This window comes from Blennius ocellaris (assembly GCF_963422515.1).
Source record: "Blennius ocellaris genome assembly, chromosome: 17".
Taxonomy (NCBI): domain Eukaryota; kingdom Metazoa; phylum Chordata; class Actinopteri; order Blenniiformes; family Blenniidae; genus Blennius; species Blennius ocellaris.
Genome location: NC_137666.1, coordinates 10,753,131 through 10,774,179, shown reverse-complemented (window position 1 = coordinate 10,774,179; position 21,049 = coordinate 10,753,131). Strand labels below are relative to the sequence as shown.

The 21,049-nt window shown below is 42.1% G+C and overlaps 3 protein-coding genes across 4 annotated transcripts; all 3 read left to right on the top strand.

The window, feature by feature from the left end:
* Window positions 1–1,804: 1,804 nt before the first annotated feature.
* Window positions 1,805–2,887, top strand: fut9a (fucosyltransferase 9a; the record flags this gene model as incomplete). The annotated part of the gene is made up of 1 exon (XM_080512272.1): window positions 1,805–2,887. Exon 1 carries the CDS (start codon window positions 1,808–1,810, stop codon window positions 2,885–2,887), a length of 1,080 nt encoding a protein of 359 aa, XP_080368398.1. The 5' UTR covers window positions 1,805–1,807.
* Window positions 2,888–11,991: 9,104 nt separating this feature from the next.
* fhl5 (four and a half LIM domains 5) lies at window positions 11,992–15,509 on the top strand. 2 transcript variants are annotated; one of them, XM_080512777.1, is made up of 6 exons: window positions 11,992–12,133; window positions 12,333–12,513; window positions 12,856–13,030; window positions 14,212–14,381; window positions 14,556–14,742; window positions 14,909–15,509. In XM_080512777.1, the coding sequence occupies exons 2-6, from the start codon at window positions 12,352–12,354 to the stop codon at window positions 15,058–15,060; spliced, it is 846 nt and encodes a 281-aa protein (XP_080368903.1). In that variant the 5' UTR covers window positions 11,992–12,133; window positions 12,333–12,351; the 3' UTR covers window positions 15,061–15,509. The 2 variants fall into 2 exon arrangements, with proteins under 2 accessions (XP_080368903.1, XP_080368904.1); XM_080512778.1 differs by having other exon boundaries at window positions 12,053–12,513.
* Window positions 15,510–16,755: 1,246 nt separating this feature from the next.
* LOC308142281 (transforming growth factor-beta receptor-associated protein 1) lies at window positions 16,756–21,016 on the top strand (the record flags this gene model as incomplete). Its single annotated transcript, XM_080512629.1, has 11 exons — window positions 16,756–17,437; window positions 17,573–17,767; window positions 17,959–18,113; window positions 18,726–18,808; window positions 18,953–19,300; window positions 19,426–19,483; window positions 19,573–19,716; window positions 19,914–20,048; window positions 20,134–20,284; window positions 20,366–20,787; window positions 20,876–21,016. The coding sequence occupies 11 exons, from the start codon at window positions 16,756–16,758 to the stop codon at window positions 21,014–21,016; spliced, it is 2,514 nt and encodes an 837-aa protein (XP_080368755.1).
* Window positions 21,017–21,049: the final 33 nt, after the last annotated feature.

Below are 21,049 nucleotides of genomic sequence, written 5' to 3'. Positions count from 1 at the left end.
GTGTGTAGGACTTCATACCTAAAGACGTAAATCTATCATGTATTTCCCTCTATCGCACCCTTGAGCTTACTTGTTACGAAAGCTTCATATGTGAGATTTGATGCATTTCATTGGAGCCACTAAAATAAATAAAAATCTGGAGCTGCATGTTTTTCACCTCTCTGCTTCTCTCCAGTCATTTAAAACATAGCTCTACTGCAGACTACTCACCCATGCAGTGCTCTTTTCGTGTCCCAAATACATCACAATGCATTTGCCAAAACCACAGCAACATTTTTTTAAAATAAATAAATAAATAAATGGGAATAAACACATTGTGATCTCAAATAATGGAGATATGGAAAATAAAAGCACTGAAAGCCACATCACTCTGCTATACTAAACTTTGACCTTTGCAGCATCTCCATACACCGGGAAACACTTGAACTTCATCACGCGCTGCATATTTGACAGGCTGAGGTCTGCTCGCTGCACTACAGTCCGTATTTGCTGCATACCATTGTGATTGTTTTCATGTTCTATATAAGAGATATCAACATATGGCGGAATCTCGTGGGCTGCATCCTCAGCGAAGCAAAGAGCTTTAACCTACAGCTGAGAGAAAGTGTGGTTCAGCAGTGTAAGAGGATTTGTCTACATGAAAATATATTGATATCACAAGCCTCGACAAAAGAGCCGTGCTCATATGGCCCGATTTATTTAGCCTTAGGGTGTAGATTTGTGTAGCATAATCAAAAACAATGATACGAAGGGAGGGGATAAAGGCCTGCATTGTTCCCCGTGTATCACATTCTGCAGATAAGAACGCCAAGCAACCCCGAGTTATGAATTTAGATCTGTTTTTGTAATGCACAGAGGAGACAAAGCCACCTCTCGAGGCATCCGAGTCTGCTTGTATGGCCTCTTTATGCAACATGCAGGTGTATTTGGAGCCGGAGAGCTGAAGAAGCAGAGATGTTCTTTCTACTCCCCTCAGCCTTAAGATGGCAGCATTCCCTTACAATACACAGAGTTGGATGCTCACATGCATGCTTTTCTGGAAAATTGCAAATAATGCACAGACTGAGCAAGCCATTTTTGAAGTTACTGTGGTGTTTTTAATGTATTTTCCCCCACTAATGATCAGATTTGTTTGTGGAGATAAAGCTTATTGCTGCATGCAGATTGCATAAAACCTCCAGACTTGCTTTTTTTCTGTGGTGATGTTTTCTTTCCTTTCCCTCTTCCAGCCTAATTGATTTTTTTCTCTTTCTCTCTGCTCACGTATAGGAGGCATCGTTAAGAAGACCTGTACCCTCAAGTTCAAACACACCACATTAGATCATTAAAGATCATTATTACTCAGCTTAAGAGCCAGAAAGCATCTCTTTGCTGCGACCTGCGTTTTGTTTCCTATGAGCGCTGAACAACCGAGAAGATTGATCCAACTGTCGATCCGATGTAGAAGCTGCTCCCTCCAGTTTCCACCACCTCTAGTCTCACTTGGATTTCAACATTCAGTCGAATCCACCAGGTCTGTACAGCGATGTCCTCTGGGAGCCTTCACACTATGTTTTCATTATGATCCAAGGTGCTTCTGGTAAAACTGTACATTTATAAGAATAGAAACTGCATTCATATGCAGATCCTCCAGAGTCATCTGTGACAAAGACACAAATAATACATATAGCTAACGATCGGGTAATTAATACGTGGTGATACTCAGCAAGACCTTTCCATGATGAGGTGATTAGTGTCGATGTTGTAAAGTTTTAATCACAATTATAATCTGGCTTTTTTCTTTGGGTTGCCCTTTGCAGGACAGAGTATGCCATCTGCACCTTTTCACAGAATCCTACGACCCCTTCTGCTCGGTACCTTCATCCTGGGATGCTTTGTGACTCTGTTTTTGATGTATTTTAAACCATCCACCAGCTGGTTGTCAGGTCCCGTGGAGTCAACAGTGTCCACAGACAGGGTCAAGAACCTCTTCTCCAAGAGTGACAAGAACGTGACCACGGTGCTGATCTGGCTTTGGCCGTTCGGGCAAACTTATGACCTGAGTGTCTGCAGCTCTCTTTTTAACATCGAGGGCTGCTTCATCACAGCGGACAGGAACCTGTATAACAAGTCTGATGGAGTCGTCATCCATCACAGAGACATCTGCACGGACCTGTCCAACCTGCCGCCTCTCCAGCGGCCATCGTTCCAGAAGTGGATATGGATGAACTTGGAGTCGCCATCACACTCGTCCCAGCTTCCCGGGATAGAGAACATGTTCAATCTGACTCTCAATTACCGTCAGGATGCTGACATTGAAGTGCCTTATGGGTCCATCGTAGCAGCAGAGGGTGAGGAGGACTTTGTCCCACCCAGCAAAAACAAGCTGATCTGCTGGATTGTAAGCAACTGGAACCAGGACCATGTGCGGGTGAAATATTATAACGAGCTGTACAAACACATTGAGGTTCACGCCTACGGACAAGCCTTCGGGGAGTACATCTCCGATCAGGACTACTTCCCCACCATGGCCAGTTGTAAGTTCTACCTGTCTTTCGAGAACTCTATCCACAAGGACTACATCACTGAGAAACTGTACAACCCGCTCTCCGTGGGGACAGTGCCAGTTGTTCTCGGCCCGCCCAGGCAGAACTACGAGAACTTCATCCAGGGTGACGCCTTCATCCACGTGGACGACTTCACCTCGCCCAAGGAGCTGGCCGAATACCTGCTGCTCTTGGACAAGAATGAGGAAATGTACCTCAGGTACTTTGAGTGGCGACGACACTTTAAAGTAAAAAAGGCCTATTTCTGGGCAGAGCACACATGCCTGGCTTGTGATTACCTGCGGAGGCACAAGGAGTACAAGGCATTCAATAACCTTGACAAGTGGTACTGGGGTGGATAGTGCTTTGTAGGGCTATGCAGTGCTTGTTATGTCGTTCAGGCAGTGCTTTAAGACTTTTGTCCTTCGGTTAACGTGAAGGTTCATTACTGTTCTGTCAAGAGCAGCCAAAAGTGGTTTCCTATTGGCTCAGTGGCCCATTGAGACGTCCATTTACTTTTTCTTTGGTTTAGGTTCTTTTTCAATCTTATTTGCAAGCAGAAGTTGCGAAGCCTTACTTTGCCTTTTTTGATGATCCTTAATTATTTTTTATTTATTTGTAATGAGAATTTGACTGCACGCCATTTTTTAAATTGATTTTGCTACCCATGATTTGCTTGATGTAAACACATTTGCTGCTATCTTTTTTTGGTCTTTTATTTGTGTGCTTGCTTGATTGTATGAATGTTCCTGTGCAACATTCATGATGCAAGGTTATTATTATTACTATAATTTTTTAAATGTTTTTTTTGATGTTGCCTATTCGTGAAGTGACGTTGGAAAATTATTGGCTGCAGAAGAAAGCTGACATAAGAGTAAAAAATATTTATGTAATATTTATTCCAGTGAGGCATTATATGATAATTAAAAAAACAACAACAACAATGTCATCTGTGCTAGTGATGCAGTCACCTATGCAGTGTTTACCGAACTAAAATGTGAAAGTAGTTCAATAGTGTCATGTACATATTGTGTATTTTTGGAATTATGTAGCTGTCATTTCTTTCCTCCATATTTTTATAGTTTTGCACTGCTGATCCAAGCTATCTTCACGTATGTACAGTGAGAGAGACGGTCTTTGTATCATGTGGATGTGGATGGCAGATGGGGGGGTCACCACACCCGGTAGTCAATGACAGCAGGTGTGAGAGGGAGGTTGTCATTTAATCATGTGGTGAATTGTTCATACTCACATGTAGCATGTCACAGTGCATTTGGATTGCATGTGTATGATAATTGTACAGTACAGGAGCTAGTGTCACTCCATATGCAAGCCCTACACTTGTCATTATGTTGTATTTTGAGTGGCCGATGTGGCAACAAAGAGCACAAACTTAATACATGGGCGAGGCATCAGATGTCGCTATTCTCTATGTGCTGTACGATCGTCCCACAATGTGACTTTAGGTATCGACACTGATCTTTCTATAAATGTGCTCCAGCAGATGTGACGAGTGAATTGAGATCAAATGTATAGTATGTGAAATCTAGGGGGAAAACAAATGTAACATTTTTCCATCACTGTCTTTACCTGGGAGCCAGCATGCAAAGATTTTTTTTTCCTCTATCCTTTTCTTTTGCACTCCCGTTTACAACACTCAAGATCACATGGAAAACAGAGTGCTCAGTATCTGTAGATAAGATATCACATCCCTTTCACACAGCTAATCCTCTGAACAATGCATTTTAACAGCACTCAGCAGCTATTGACATGACGGTTATGGTTTTTTTATTTTTAAAGATAGTACTGTGCAAAACCACGTCAACATTTTTATGCAAGATGAGCCGATGGCCTCTTGGTCAAAGTTTGTGTTATATGTGATCATTTTGATATTTTTTCACTGTCAATGGGACCATTGATGTACATTAGGATGAATTTAATTATTTTTCTTATGGAGTATGGTTCCAAATGCCATAGTGAGACTTGTATATAAACCTTGTAGTGAACTGAAGCATCAGTTGGATCAAACCAGTCCACTAACACAGATCATACCCGCATGTGCAGCAGACTGAGAGAGCACCCCCTCACCCACTCACCCCCCCGACCCGCACGTCTGCATTCATGGGGAGAAGAAACCATGTGTTGTATATATTTTTAATGTTCAAATGTCTTTATAACATGCAAGTGTTGTCAGGAAGTGAATGTGATTTAGCTGTACCTTTGTAAGTAACGGCTGGTGCTTCATGAGGCTGTGAATCAAATGTGAGAGAAGAGACACTTGAAAATGAATTAACAGCATCGGAGACAATGCTTTTAGTGTCGTGAGGTGGACGTTTTTGTTTTTTTTGTTTTATTTTTTGTCAAAGGGGGCAACTTTACATTCAAGTCGTTTTTAATTTTTGCGTGTGTGTGTGTGTGTGTGTGTGTTCAGTGGTAATCCTCTTGGCATGACCTAATTGAGAAAAAAAAAAAGAGTTGTGCCAAAATGCAGCAGAGATATAGCACTTTTATTCATGTGGAGTTGTGTGACTCACTGTGCTAGTGGCCGTCTTAGATGGAGCTATTGTGAGTACAGAAACTGTCACCCAAGACCTCTGCCTGTCCTGTGGATTAACTATGAAACTGCCACTTATGGTTTCACATTGTACAGTCCAATCTCCAGTATGAAATCAAGGCTTTCTTGTCCAGTGTGGTTGGTGACTTTAAGGATCAAAAGTTTTATTATTATAATTTTTTTTTTTATGTGTTGTCTGTCTCTGTCATCTTTTCTCTCTTTCTTTTTTTTTTTTTTGTTTGCACAAAAACAAACTCGAGGAGCCGCAGTGCTTCTCCAACCCCCATCTCCTGCTGTCTGAGTCTGTGAGTGTGTCACAGCCCCTCAGAGAGAATCAGGGTGTCTCTGGATACTCTATGGCCTGGCACTGGTTTTGAAGGTGTCCTTATTAAAAAAAAAAAAAAAGAAAGAAAAAGAAAAATCACTGTATACTGAGTGGGATGAAATCGACGAGTGTGGTTTCTTCACAATTGCTCGTTTTCTGCCAGTTTGCTGAGTCAATCAGTTTTTTGCCAAATCATTGAATTTTGCCAAATGTTGTGTTTTAACTGTAGATGTCTGATAGTGTCAAAAAGAAAAATAAATATATTGACAAATGAGCAAACTTAAATGAATCGTACAGCATTTCTTTTTTAATAAAAGAAAAAAAGCCATGTCTGCTGATGTTTTGGACGATCACAGTGTAACGTTAGTGCCTCTAAATCTTACAATGCAATGTGGAAATGGAATGGCGGGAACTCATGTGTGTGTGTGTGTGTGCGTGGGTGCGTGCGTGTGTGCGTGCGTGCGTGCATGCGACTACCGAGCACACCCTGACAGGACGTAAATGGCAGGCCACCTTCACTTTCACCTCCTCCAGAGAACCATATAAAGATAAAAACCATTAACCTTTCAATGGTATTGTAGTTTTTTTTGAGATGCACCTTTACTGAAAATAATAAATGATCATTCTGTTTTTAACATCAAAACAAGGGTCCGGAACTTTTATGGCCAAAAAAAAGCCATTTCCCCTCTTCTATCGAGTAAAATTGATCGGGAGCTGAAGAACACACTCCCCTTTCATAAATAACACAAGACGGCTTTATAGTTTTGCTATATACAATAGAACTATGATTCATGTACACCTAAATAAGTCCAAAAGGAAGTATATTCATTGAATGCATTCAACCTTGAGTATTTTTGAAGGTGTGAAATCGCATCAAAACGCTATTAATTGTTTAAAAAAGAGAAGTCTGAATGGAATAAAATGCTTTCTGGATGTTATCATTTTCTCTACATCAGGGGTGTCAAACACATTTTAGTTCAGGGGTCACATGTGGCCCATTTCTATATTGAGTGGGCCGGACCGGTGCCATAATAACTTTGAACTGTACACTCTAAACTTTTTCTTGTAAACCTCTTATACACTGAGATTACATTTTGAAGTCTGTATTTGAACAGTTAGTACTTAAAAATTAATGCAATCTCAAACATAAAGCCAATTGTAGTGATCTGTTCTAATGAAACATACAGTGAAAAAAAACCTAACAAAGCTCTCAAGCTTCCGGTTGCAGACCTCTGTCCTGAATGAATGCCTTGTGTTTCTGGAGTAAAATGAGAAGAGCAGTAAAATTGCGCCGCTCTTATGAACATGCAGTAAAAACCAGGTGCTTGGTTAGCCCATACTAGCTTAGCATAAAGCTTGGAAATAATTATAGTCAACATCCCTCTGTTGGTTTAAGCTGCACTGAAGGAGGACAGCAATCGAAAAGGAAGGGTCAAGTAAATACATGTTTCTCTTGTTTCCAGTAACTAAACTAAGATAAGCTGACCAGCTGCTGGCTGTAAATTTACTGTACAGACTTGGGAGTGTTAATGGCCTCGTATAAACCTCAATATGAGTTTGACACGATTCTTGTAGGAATGAAAAAAAGGTTTATTTTCCAGGTCAGACAGAATAAGACGGCCCAAACACATCTCGCACGGCACCAGATAATTTGTGCTGTCTCTTCTCTATTGAATGAAATGTCCACCACCGTTGCCCTCACTGTTTTTTTTTTTTTCTTCATCTTTCTTTGACTGTGCCATGAAACGCAAGCAGGCATATTAATAGCAAACCTAAAATCCTTCATAAGTGATTGATGAGGCCAGAGAGTGTGTTGTGGTGGTTACGCCTGGATCCCCAGGCTGTTGTTAGTTACCCGGTATCCTCGCGAGCACTCTGGTATTTTGCAGTGGTCTTCTTCACTGCATCTCTATCACGTCCACCCCTCCCATGTCGAGCAACATAGGTCCAAGTGTGAGAGAACAGTGTGTTGATGGGATCGGTGGCGCAAATGATCTATTGATGTCAGTTGGGGATTAATCTGAAAGTTCAGGGGGGGGATCGGTCCTTCGTGTTTGTGTAGCTCAAGAAAGTGCCACAGAGGAGGTCATTGTCCTAAGCAGCGGATTTAATATGTGCTCAGTTACATGCAACACAGGTCATCAATCTGCATTTAGAGGGACGTAAACTATAGCCTGCAGCACACCTCAAAGGGACTACACCGCTGCTTTTAGCAACAGAGGATCAAAAGACTATGTGTGATTCAAATAGAGGGATATTTTAACACGTTTTGGGGGATTTTAGTCTGTAATCACTGCGTTGGATCAGTGGATTTACTCCCTGCGTTGCGTTTGAAGCTGCTGCAGGCTGTTCTTTTTCTGCAGAAAAGTCCTAAAAGTCTACTGCACACTTCCTGCCCATCAATCGGCTGAAACCTATTTGCAAATGTTCTTCAAAATGTGATAATGATGCACATAGGTGTACAGCTCATTCATCGTAAGCATAGACAGTTTCTGGCAGCGTTTGATTCTGCAGAACAACTGAAATAAACATTTTGTAATTTCTTTTGGTAGGTGCAACACATTTTACATTCAAAATGATGTAAACTGTAGCCTGCAACATGCTCCAGGGACAACATCACTACTTAAAAAGGAAAGTGCATGTGTGATTCGAGAGGACTTTGTCTTGGCTCTGAAGAGGATTGCCATCTTTCGTTTTGTTCTATTTGTGGCTGATGCAGGCTGCTCTTTTTCCGTGGTTGGATCATAATACACTTCCAGTATACAATACACTTCCTGCTAAACACTAAAAAACAGATACAATATATTAACAGCAGTCTATGCTGAGCATAATATATTTTGCAGGTACTTCATTCTATTAAAAGTACCATTTTTTATTTATTTTTTAACATTTCTCCGCTCGCTATAAAATATTGACTTGAATCTGATCAAACAAATGAGACACTGGATTAGCTACCTGCCAATACAAATCCTGGACTTATCAGATCCATTTGTAAATGTATATTTATGCTGCATTGCTCATATATTGGATGGAGTTTTGCTGAGGATGAAGTTATTTTATCTGGAGTCTGTCGTTGAGAGTTGAAGAAGACTGAAACGTTTTTGCAAACTGAAACTGAAATTTGATCCTAAATGAGGTGTTTGAAAATATATTTATTGTTGCTATACTTGTGTCTTTATTGATATACAACACAAATACCATGGTACAGGTACTCGCATTCTATACAAAAGTATAGATACTTTGGTACTGTTGTACAATTTCATTGATACACAAAATCATCAAGAATCACAGTTTTTGTGGGATGGGGTGCAAATGCACAAACATAGACATACATTAGAACTTTATACTGTGATTACAGGGTTCAACATCTGAACTTTACACTCGGCTAGTTCTTTCATCGAATGTACCCGGAGGTCAAGTCTTTGTAACTCAGTATAAGTAGTTTCTGTTAATTTTCACCTCTGGTTGTGAGTGAGCAATCGTAATATATTTTACCTTCTTGAGAAAGACCTACTACACAGGTGTCTAACCAATGACCAACATTTGGCCTTGGTCCATTTTTAATGATAAAATCTGATCCACACATGAAGCTTGACAGCATTGTATGGTTTTAAAATCATCTTGAATAAAGTAGTTTGCAATAATAGCAAAAAGAAAATGTTTTTGCTGCTGGTGCCCAAAATGTCAGAACTAAAGTAATGCAAGATGGAAATCGAGTGCCTTTAGTATATATTTGGTGTATTATTCTGTATGTGAGACCAACGATGGAGGAAGTTTCGACACGTCACTAAAACTATGAGGCAAGAGATTGAAGATGGGGGATGTTTTAATGGGTAGCACATTCCAACAAGGAGACAGATTCTCTCCTCTTTACAGTGGAGATCATATATCTGGCCCCGTGTCAGGTCCTGTCACCCACACATACCATGACTCACGTTGGTGAGAACTGGGGTGGAGGTGGGTAATGGAGTTGGTGGAGGCATCGGCCAGCACTCACAAGGTCTCCCTGAAGGGGTGTAAGGTTCTGCGAGATTGTAGTCTTGGTAGATTGTTATCTCGTCGCCCCCCTGCAACCCCCTGTGTGGCTATCCTGTTCAGTAGAAAATGCGGCGTTGAAAGCGAGCTCGCCACGTCGCAGAGGAGCACAGAAGACTGCTCTGAGGGACAGGATTGTGTGAGTCCTCTTATTAACTACCAGAGCCGCCCCTCATCTCAACCTAATGGATCCCACTTATGCTGTCATCACCATGCCAACCAGCTGTCAGCTTTGGTGCATCGAGTCCTTTGTGTTTCAGAGAGATGCAACTGTGTCGTGTTGATCTGTCTCAGCCTCCAACAAGTCGCCACCTCAAAGGAACCACCAAAGTAAATGCTCCTCTTCTTCTCTGAGATCAGTTGATTAAGGGGCAGAAAACAGCGACTGACACCTTATTGTAAAGCCTGAATACATTAAGATAAGAGGACACCCGAGTCCAGGTCAAATAAAGGCCTATTTATTGAGGCGAGACAGGCTGCATACGAAATCTGTTGGCAGCTGTTGACTAGTTGACTTCAGAGGATTAAGCCAGCAAAAAGAAATGTGCAAGATCAGCAAGGTTTTTGCTGAACAGAGTTGCCGCTGGTTGCTGTGCAAGTTAATAATCCAAGAGACAAAGACGAGCACATGTTATCCGTCAGATCAAAGTCAAAGCAGTTAAAATGATCCGCAAAAAACGTGCCCGTGTGAACGCAGATTCGTTTCTGCTTCAAACAATATGCAGTAATCTCTGCTTTAATATCTGGTGAACAATGCAACGCATTGACATGCAATTTATTTAAAAAAAATTTCTATGACTGTGATATCATGCCCACACACTCAAAGAGATGAGAGTTTTTGTTTGCTGGAGAATATAGGTCACCTCCTCTCTGCCTGGATGTCACATGGTGGCAGGCATACTGTGCAGCAATGCAACAAAGATTAGAAGCTTTTAAGAGGCAATGGCTATATTTGTCCTACAGTTGGTTCTGGGTTTAGTTGAGGTCTGCATGGCATTGTGATTACAGGCACTGATCTAGACATCAGCAGTGGGGGTGAGGACACAATACAGTTATAATTTTAATCCGGAGTAGCAGATAACTCGGTGTAATCCGGCAGATCTGCCTACTCAGAGCTGAGAAGAAGCTGAGGAGTGGCTTGATCCGAGACCAGAAATATTTCACAAAAACTTGTATTCCTGGCATGAAGCACTTATTTTGTGCTTGAGGCCTTATGTAACACTTCGTGTGGGTCAAAAATAACACGGCCTTACATTATCCCTCAGAGTTTTGTAGATAACTCCTACATACACATGCAGTGCCGTGTTCCAGCATCATCCGCTCATCCCAAATGGGATTACATTTACTACATGTGTAATTCAAGATGCAATGCTGTACAAGGAGTTGTGTTTGAGTGAAGAAGACAGAGGAGAAGAGAGTTCATCCACTCAGAGATGCATTCCTCTTTGACTCATCACTGTCTCTGACCTTCCCGTGTGTGTGTGTGTGTGTGTGTGTGTGTGTGTGTGTGTGTGTGTGTGTGTGTGTGTGTGTGTGTGTGTGTGTGTGTGTGTGTGTGTGTGTGTGTGTGTGTGTGTGTGCGTGTGTGTGTGCGTGTGTGTGTGTGTGTGTGTGTGTGCGTGTGCGTGTGCGTGTGTGTGTGTGTGTGTATGTGTGTGTGTCTGTGTGTCCGCGGATTAGGCCCGCGGGTTGGGCTGGTGGTCTTCTCAGGCTATTTTTATGAAGATGATAGTCTCTCTGATCCTTTTGGAAAACTGATATGAGCACACAGTTCAAAATTCAAATGTAATTACCTGACTGTCAGTCAAATATGTGGCTGGATTTTAATATTTAATCAGGTGGAAGTGAGAGAGACAGACCTGTGGATGATGGAGGCAAACAATGCGGGAGTCTGGAAATAGCTCCGCGGCTTCTGTCCGCTTTTGTTGCTCAACAACACTCTAACAATCCCTTTTAAATGCAGTTCGGCGGATATCGCTATTAGCAAGATGGCAGTCACTTAAACTGTCATTTCTGCTCCTCCTCTTTCATTTCACTGAGGATAGATTGAACGTCCATGGGCCTGCAGCTTCTCCCTTCTGAAGTGCTGCCAAGGACCTCTCAATAGCCACTGAGAGGTCCTGGCAATATAGTTCGGTACCTGGCAACCACAAAGCTGCTGGCACCTTCTTCTCGTAAACCATCTGCAACTGCTTGTGTGTGTAGCAGGAACTGACAGAGGCCACAAGTGTGTCCAAAACTCATCACGACATCGAACCGGCCAAACTATCCATGCAATGGTGCTAATGATCCAACTGAACATTGTCAGGAAAAGATTAAGTTCGTCGAAGCTGAAATTGAATCTTTTTTTTTCATATTTAGGATATTAACAATTGGTATCTGACTTCAATTTCCCCACCAGCCATATTCTCCTTGTATCGTTGCAGTAGGTTTTTAGCAACTAGGACAAAGCTACAATAATTAAATCTGTTCATTGGGTCAGTGATCTGTGCAGCGTCAGCTCCCTTAAAAGGTTCAGAATGATGTAGTCGAGTACGTCTGCTAATAAGAGGGCCTGTATTTATAGATGATCCCCCCCAGTGGATACCCCATAATCCTGCCTGACCCCTTTCCATTCCAGCCACATCCCTGTGTCTGCTGTCCACTCTCCACACTCACTGGCTTCAGTCTCAGCTTCACCTTGAATTAACCGAGGTAGAAACTTCTTAAATACAACACTGTGTTTTTTTTCTTCTTCACTTTTTCTTTCTTTTGTCAAAGAAGGACGGCATTGCTTTGCTTTCTCTTTACTTGCTTGTTAAGAGGAGTGAAAAATTGGACTATTACTGGGCGCTTTCCATCGTACCTGCTCCTTCTTATTGTCCAGCTTTCCTGCTTCTCTTTGACCCCACAGCTAAGAAAATCAAACGAAAATGTCTATGCCTGAGCGTTTCGACTGCCATTACTGCAAAGACTCCCTGCTTGGGAAGAAGTACATAATGAAAGAGGACACACAGTATTGCACTAAGTGCTACGAGAACCTGTTTGCGAACTGCTGTGAAGGGTGCTCTTTACCAATTGGCTCCAACTGCAAGGTAAGTAGAACAACGAGCACTGATCTGAGAATAATGGCTCCCATGTCAGTAATGTGAATTTAAGTTATTTATACTTGTGTATTTCAACTCAGGTCTATTTCATCTTACAGCTTCTCTTTGTGTGTGTGTGTGTGTGTGTGTGTGTGTGTGTGTGTGTGTGTGTGTGTGTGTGTGTGTGTGTGTGTGTGTGTGTGTGTGTGTGTGTGTGTGTGTGTGTGTGTGTGTGTGTGTGTGTGTGTGTGTGTGCGTGTGTGTGTGGTTTTTAAAAAAAATTCCACATCAATTTTACATAGATGCTTGACTTTAAAGAAATCTTTTCAATGACATGTTAAATATGCACAGGACCTGTCCTACAAGGATCGCCACTGGCATGACCAGTGCTTCAAATGTTCAAAGTGCAACCGCTCCCTGGTGGAAAAGGCCTTTGCTGCCAAGGATGATTTGTTGCTGTGCACCGAGTGCCATGCCAATGATTACTCATCCAAGTGTAGCACCTGCAAGAAAACCGTCATGCCAGGTACATGAAATGGGTTGTACACTGTGATCTGAAATTTGCATCGCATTGTCGTCAAAAGACAAGTAGCAGTCACTGTAAATACATTTGTTATTTCAGTTTAATCTGGAAAGCAAAACAGTTGAGTCCCAGCAAGGATACAGTTAACTTAACGTAGCACCAAGGTTAGAATCAGTGGGAAAATATTGACTGATTTATTTTAAACAGGTAATAAAAAAAAAAAAAACCTTCTAGACATTGACAGAGTATGCCAGTTTGACCGAATCCAGTTTGTGTGAGGATCCAGTCTGGTCAGCACATTGACCTTGCAAGTATAAATTAGATATCATTGACCACATTATTTTTCATTGTGTTTAATGATTGATGTTATTAATCATTTAGGACCAATCAAACCCAGAACTGAGCAGTAATTAATGATAATATCTGTATTAATGCCACAGATATTATAGTGCTCGTGAACTACCATGAGCATGACATTAATATTCAGGTAAGTTTGTGAAAGTGGGAAATGTTGTTGAGCTCAATTATGCCAAAATTAGTCTGCAGAGAAACAGCGATAGCAGTTTGCATTTTAGTCTTGTAATGACATTTTTAAAAAACGATTAAAATTGAGTAACCTATTTGGAAGTTACTAATGATTGCGCCAAGTCTCAGTAAAATGTTAATTATTTACAATTATTAAGAAGTACTATAGAGTCATTCTTATAAATCATTATGCCATCTTTCTACTGCTTTGACCTTTTTTGAACTCAAAGATTAACTCAACAAAATCATGCCGAAATACCTTCTAAAATGAAATAAATCGCATGTATATGGAGAAAATTGAACAATTTCTGAAATGCATGATTATAATTTTTTTAAAAGAATGATTATATGCTTAAAACTGAATGGTTTGTTAACCTTCCAGATGACACTTGCAAGTTCAGTTTATTATGTGGAGTCAGATTTCCAGGTTTCTGCTTTATATGTCTCCATGTCGACCCACTGGGTTGACATTCATCCCATGTAACACAACAAAAAAAACACGAGACATTAAAATGTCCAATATTCCCAAATTTTTTCCAACATTCTATAGATGAGATCGTCTCTTTCCAACAGAGAAAGCGGGGCTATTTTAAGCTGCAGGGTGTTTCTGTCATAGAGGAGCCATATGCTGACTAAGCTGCTCTCCTCCCCTGTGCCAGGTTCTCGTAAAATGGAATACAAGGGGAACAGCTGGCATGAGACCTGCTTCCTATGCCACCGCTGCCAGCAGCCAATAGGAACCAAGTCCTTCATCCCTAAAGACGACGGCTACTTTTGTGTGCCCTGCTTCGAGAAGCAGTTTGCATACCAGTGCTGCGCTTGTAAGAAGGTAAGGTTACAGCTGAGTGGTTCCCGTGTATTGACTGATGCAGTAAATCCCCTGACTCTGAGGTTTACTTACCTTGAGGCTGCACAGTCCAGGAAGAAATAGATAAGACAATGACATTGTTTTGTTTTGTTTTTTTAAACTTTTTTCTCTGTCATGGATTTGTGTCACTTCAAGGCTATAACTACAGGTGGAGTCACCTACCAAGACAAGCCCTGGCACCGAGAGTGTTTCTTATGCATTGGCTGCAGAAAGCAGCTGTCAGGCCAGAGATTCACCTCTCGGGAAAATTACCCATACTGCCTGGAATGCTTCAGCAACCTGTATGCAAAGAAGTGTGTGGGCTGCACCAAGCCTATTACGAGTGAGTCACAAGCGCTTTCTTAAGTTTCATTCATTCTGACACCAGTTTGTTGTCCTCGTATTCACTTACAATTATGTCGGAACCTTCAGCTAAACAAGACAAGGTGCAGAGATTTCATTAACCTTTACAGCATGTGAACAAACAAATCTTTGTACGCTGTCTACAGGTCTGGCCGGGGCCAAGTACATCTCCTTTGAGGAGCGCCAGTGGCACAGCGAGTGTTTCACCTGCATGCAGTGCTCAGTGTCACTGGTGGGACGTGGCTTCCTCACCAAGCGCGACAACATTGTGTGCACTGACTGCGGGAGGGAGAAATGACCTTTTCATGGAAGGATCACACCTTTCCCCCAACGACGACAACAGCTCATATCCCCATACAGATGTTACAGAGCCATGATGAATATTTCTTATTAGCATGCCTGGTACACACACAAACTAAATGTCAAAAGCTTGTTTTGGTGTCACGAATGACCATGACTTCTCTTCCACACACTGCCACAGAAACAGGCATAAACTACACTTACTGCACAATGTTCCACTATTTACATTACGTTGCACTCAATACTATTTCAAAAGAAATACGAAATAAACTTCACAAAATGTTTGATGCTTAAAATAGTTTTAATTGTCATTGTTATTTTATTGTATAGTTATTGTACATAGATGAATTAGAGCCACACTAATGTAACAATAAATGATGCATGATTTGTCTTGTTTTCAAGTGAAATGCTCCAAACTCAAAAAGCTATTACAATAAACATGATTCAAGACTTCTTTTGCTGATTTTGTGTTTTTTTTGTTTTGTTTTTTTTATGACAACCAAGTAACTGATTACTATTGTAAAAGTTTAAAACTCGTTAAGTTGTTGTACTGTCTCTCTCCTTTCTTCTCACTGAGTCGACCGTAAGGCCTGGAACCAAAACATGTTTAGTTCTTGACAATTAGATAATCACACTCAGATCAGGCAATCATCAGAGTATCACCAGACCTCATGGCTGGTGGTTCATCTCAGCTGTTTTATTGCAGTGTCTTTTCTTTACGATCAGTTTTTGAATCCCAAGATTCCAGATTATCAAGCATCTTCCTTCATTAACTGTATGACACCTCAGATGTGAATATAATGTGTAAATCAGTTTTCAGACTGTTGATATTAAGTGGGTTTTTTTCTCAGTAAAAACTCCACTACTTTATGAAGAAGTAACAACTGCTATTATATATTTATCATCGGATCTTATCCAATAATGCCACAGAGAGGAGGCCTCTGTACATTCATAAGAGATTCCTAGTTGCCTAAAAGTAAAGAGTGACAATGTTAGTTGTAACACTCGGTTCAAAAAGCAAATCTTTTTACGAGCAGTCATGTGCATGTGCAGATTGCTGTGGGAAAAAAAAAAAAAAAAACTCCCAGCTCTTCTGTTGCCTCTTGACCTCCTCACACCCAACTCATGGAAGTTGTAAACAAACCATATTTAGTGTGCTGTTGTGCACATCGCTTGTTCTCCTACTTGTCTATTATCCACTAACCGCTTCAGCCCTTCCACATACCAAGCACACCAATGACCGCTACTGTGGCCACCTCAAAATATCGGTCTTCCCAACCATACACATTGTAGTGAGTCTTGTAAAAAGCTGGTTTTCTTGGTGAGGGCGCTGGATGGGTTGTGTAAGTGTCCTCACATGGCAGGATGAGCACCGTAAAAAAACGCTGACATAGATTTCCTGTCAGGACATAGTCACATGGGACAGGCAGAAGTACTTTATAGTACATAAACTTGTGGAGGAATTAGAGGGAGACAGAACAGCAGAGAGGTAGGGTGTCTGATTGTACATATTTCACAGAAGAATAGCAGTGGCTTTGATTTAAGCAGATATATTTCATGCCGGCTTTTCACAGTAAAAAGATTTAGTACTAAAGAATTATTTTCCCTCGCTGCTTGCTAGTGAATTATTGCTCGACTTTTGCTGCGTTTGCCTCTTTAATCTTTTCACAACCATCATCTATAAATTTGTACAATGGCTTTAAGAGCTTTCACGCTATCACATCTCTATGAAAAGCATGTGGCCTCAAAAGAAAGGGGCAGATCCGGCATTCACTGCGTTGAGTGCTATGACCGAAATGTGTACATAGGGACTAAAGATGCATCAGTCCAGCACTTGGTTCTTACCGGTAGCACAAAAGGAGATCAGAGTCTTGGCTCAAGCAAACTCAGAGAAGGGAGGATAAGAAAACTGGGCTCAAGCAACCCCATCGCCCAACTGAGGACAGTCCCACTTTTCAACCATCTGCTCGTCCTATGGGACCGCAGCATCAGTGCCCTCAACATGTTCTCCTTGGAGCCAGTGTCTGCTCTGAAGAAGATCCAGCATGTGTCTTTGTTCGAGGTGTGCGACTCGTCAGCCCAGGCTGGCAGTGTGGAGATGGTGACGTCGTCCAGCCGCCGGAAACTGATCCGGATCTATGTGGTGGGAGTGGACAGGTGGGAGGTTGTAAAAGAAGTCCTGATGCAGCAGGATCCAGTGGCCTTGGCGGCGGAGGGTTCCAGCCTGTGTCTTGCCACCAGCGACAGGTATCTCCTCTGTGATACGCAGAGCGGGGGAACCGGGGAGCTTTTTCGTCACAATCACAACAGGCAGCACGTGGTGGTTACCTCGGTGGGGCCGGGGGAGTTCCTTCTGAACGGGCCTGAATATTTAGGTAAGACCAACCTGGTGCAGATGTCATGTATGCGCAGCAAATGTAGATTTTATACTTTCATCTCACCCATGGAGCCATGCAGCCTGAGGCTATTTGTTTTACCAACATATTACTTCTCCACCCTCATCCCTTCAGGCATGTTTGTGATGAAGACAGGGATATGCCAGCGCCCTCCCCTGCAGTGGCCCCAGGAGGTGCTGGCAGCCAGAGTATGCTTCCCTTACATACTTACCCTGCAGCCCCAAATGCTGTCTGTCTACAGCATGTTCGATCAGCAGTGCAAACAGACTGTGAGCCTCAGTGAAGCCAAGGGTCTTCTTTCCACGTCAGGTAAATCTACACAACGCCGAACTCACCGCAGATTGTAGAGCGAGAACCTGGCAAAACCTGAGGTTTGTTTTTATTTTTTGAAAGATGTACGTAGCTCCGCTGCTCTCAGTTTTCACTTGTTCAATCATTCATTCTTTGTGTCTGCTGTTCCCACGCACTGAGTGCTTCTTAAAAAACAAATCTCCCCTCAGATGGTGCACTCGTGTTCACAGAGAGAGACATTTTCAGCCTGAGCATGGTGCCATTCAGAGAGCAGATCCAGGCTCTTGTGGGACATGAGAGGTTTGATGAGGCCTTGGTGCTGCTGGAGGGAGTTCAAAGTCATCGACCACTTGATTCACACAAGGTGAAATGTGATTTATAGACACACACAGCAGGGCACAGAATGTCCCTGCTTTGAAATGTAGTGGTTATATGATGTGACTTCATGTTCTTGTTCTTTTTTTTTTTCCTTTTGCAGTTTGAATACTGTTTGCTTCTGCAGGGCAATACACAATGCTGCTGTCACTCCAGTATTTTATAAAGTCACACATTGCACTGATGCGTAGATAACATGCATGCATCATAAACCCAGCTGGCATTGCATCATAGCCCCCGATTTTAATATTCCATCGCTGCGGAGCAGATTGTCTCAAGATGTCAGACTTGTGGACCGATGACATTAATGTGAGTTTGTTGTAGGTGTGTTCCAGCTGAACAAATGCAACCGAGAGGAAGCAGATGGTGTCTGACATTTAGAGTAATCTGCACCACAGCTCACGTCACAGGTTGAAGGTGTTCACTGTTAGAATTAACACGTGGATCAATTATCAGTCCCTGCGATTTGTTTGTTCTGTGAGCTGCTTTCAACAAGACAGTCATGAAGCCTTTTTTTTTTATCCTCACATTAGTGCATCAAGAATGGTCAAGCAATGTGTGTCTGCTTCTGAAAAGTTTTTTTTTTTAATCTAACTGGCAGGAGTTGCAGAAGGTCATCACTTGCCTGGCTGGATTTGCTCATTTTTACCAGGAGGGTTTTTCAGATGCCAGAGATCTATTCATGTGAGAGTAAAACCTCATTATCACGACAGTGAATTCAAAACTCCCTAAATAAAACAAAATAGTCAGGGTATGTGAAGTGTGTATTTTCTGATGATCCCACGCAGATGTGTGACACAAATCAATACTAATTTCCTATTTGAACAGTACAGGTGAGCTGGACCCCAGAGAAATCATCCGTCTCTACCCTGACATACAGCTGTGCCTCGCAGAGGACTTTCAATCTCGTCTTGATCAAGGAAACAAGAGCAGAGACCTCCAGGTGCTCTGGCAGGAAGACAGAAACACATTTCATCATTACCTGAAATTCCTGGGAGATCTTCTCAGAGCAGTCAGGGGCACTGAGCAAGGCCTGGGGTGCAGTAAAGAGGTGGACAGCGCCCTCCTGAGGTTGTATGTCATACTGGAGGACACAGAAAATCTGCAGCAGCTTGTCGCTTCTCCTAATGGGTGCAGCCTGGACCACTGTGTTCCTGTACTTGAGCAAAACAACAGGTAAAGAACAGAGATGACTCAATACTTAAAAAGACTTTCATTCACACATGTGAAATAGCGACACGTAATGTAAGAATAATCCCACAATGTCTGAAGGTTTGTTATATTACATCTTTGATTTTCAGATTATTTGCATTAGGCTCCCTCTATAACAGCCACGGGATGGAAACTAAAGCAATAGAGGTATAATTTTCTTTAAACAAAACGTAAAATTAAAAAAAATAGCAAACAACGTGGGAAGTAGTGTGTATTATCTTGTTATATTCTTTCAGACCTGGATGCAGATTACAGAAGACCTTCACAGAGATCCTGCATGCTCAGATGTCTATGGACACATAGTGAAGACACTCAGCGAGCTGAAGAGCCGAGATATTGTGTGGGCATTTGCAGACTGGACTCTGCAACAAAACCAGGAGGTGCAATTTTTTCTCTCTCCATTTTCTATACTCGTAACTAAACTGTAGAGGGCAGAGTTGTACAACATGTGTCTCAAATGAAATGAAATGAAATCATGTTGACGTGATTTATTTCCCATGTTATTAAAAAATGCCTCATTCGCTTTTTAGTAACTATTCACTCATTGCATTTAACAATGTGGCCTTATTTGACACAGACAGGGGTGCAGATTTTCACCAAGCGTCCACCAGATGAACGATTTCAGACAAAAGATGTCCTTGCTCTCCTGGACAAGTATCCACTGGCATTGCTTTTGTATCTTGAATTCCTAATCGATGATCTAAACAATGAGGTGTGTGCAGCAGGGGCTACATAATATAATATCTTAAATCCTTCATTCAATGCAAAGAGACATAATTAATGTAATCTGTCCTCAGGAGGAGAGCTATCACAACCGTCTGGCCCTGGCATATGTTACTCGCGCACTGAGACAGGAGGAGGAAACAGAAGCTGATGTGAGAGTGACTCGAGGGAAACTGCAGCAGCTGCTGTGGGAATCCAAATCCTACAACGTCTCCATTCTATATGGTGCGTGGATGCGTCACGAGATAATTAGTCACAGAACCATCAGCATAATATAGCAAAAGCTGCTTTTTTTTCTGATTACAGAGAGTGTAAAGTCAACAACCCTGCACACTGAGCAAGCAATTCTCCTTGGTAGGAGTGGTGAACATTTGCAGGCCCTTCAGACCCTTGTTTATCTGGAAAAAGACCTCCAGGCTGCAGAGGTGTACTGCTTCAAGGCTGCCCGGGGCCAGGACCTAAAGTTCAAGGAGGTCTTGCTCCTGGCCTTACTCCGAATCTACCTGAGCTCTCAGGATCTCATAAGCGCTGCCGTGGATCTGCTCAACGGGCACCCTCAGGTTTTCCCAGCGGAGACTGTAATCCAGCTGCTTCCTGAAACGTGGTCCGTTCAACTGGTCTCTGCGTTTTTAGTTAGATCCTACAGGCAACGCTTTCACCAGAGGCAGATGGCGAGGTTGCAAAAGGCTTTGGCCCAGGCGGAGCTCTTGAGGAACAAAGTCGTTTGGGTGAATACCATGACACATTCAACATTGTTTGCGCTGCAGTTGAACAGTGCATGTGACCATGCCTCCTGTTTTATCCTCTCATCTGCAGATCCAGGCCTCAAAAACAATGTTCAGAGTGCAGAAAGAGCAGAAGTGCCGGGTTTGTCAAAGACGACTTGCAGAGCCACAGTTTTCCTGCAACCTGCAGGGTGACCTGATTCATATCAGTTGCACTGGCTGCTCTGCATAATAAAGTTATCAATACACCAAAGTAACAGTCTGG

What these genes read in the sequence shown, in the direction of transcription:
- fhl5 (XM_080512777.1), top strand. Translation starts at nt 12,352, where the DNA reads ATGTCTATGCCTGAGCGTTTCGACTGCCATTACTGCAAAGACTCCCTG. An exon ending in CAAGAAAACCGTCATGCCAG is followed by an intron (nt 13,031 to 14,211) that starts GTACATGAAATG and finishes CCCCTGTGCCAG; the next exon opens with GTTCTCGTAAAATGGAATAC. An exon ending in CTGCACCAAGCCTATTACGA is followed by an intron (nt 14,743 to 14,908) that starts GTGAGTCACAAG and finishes CGCTGTCTACAG; the next exon opens with GTCTGGCCGGGGCCAAGTAC.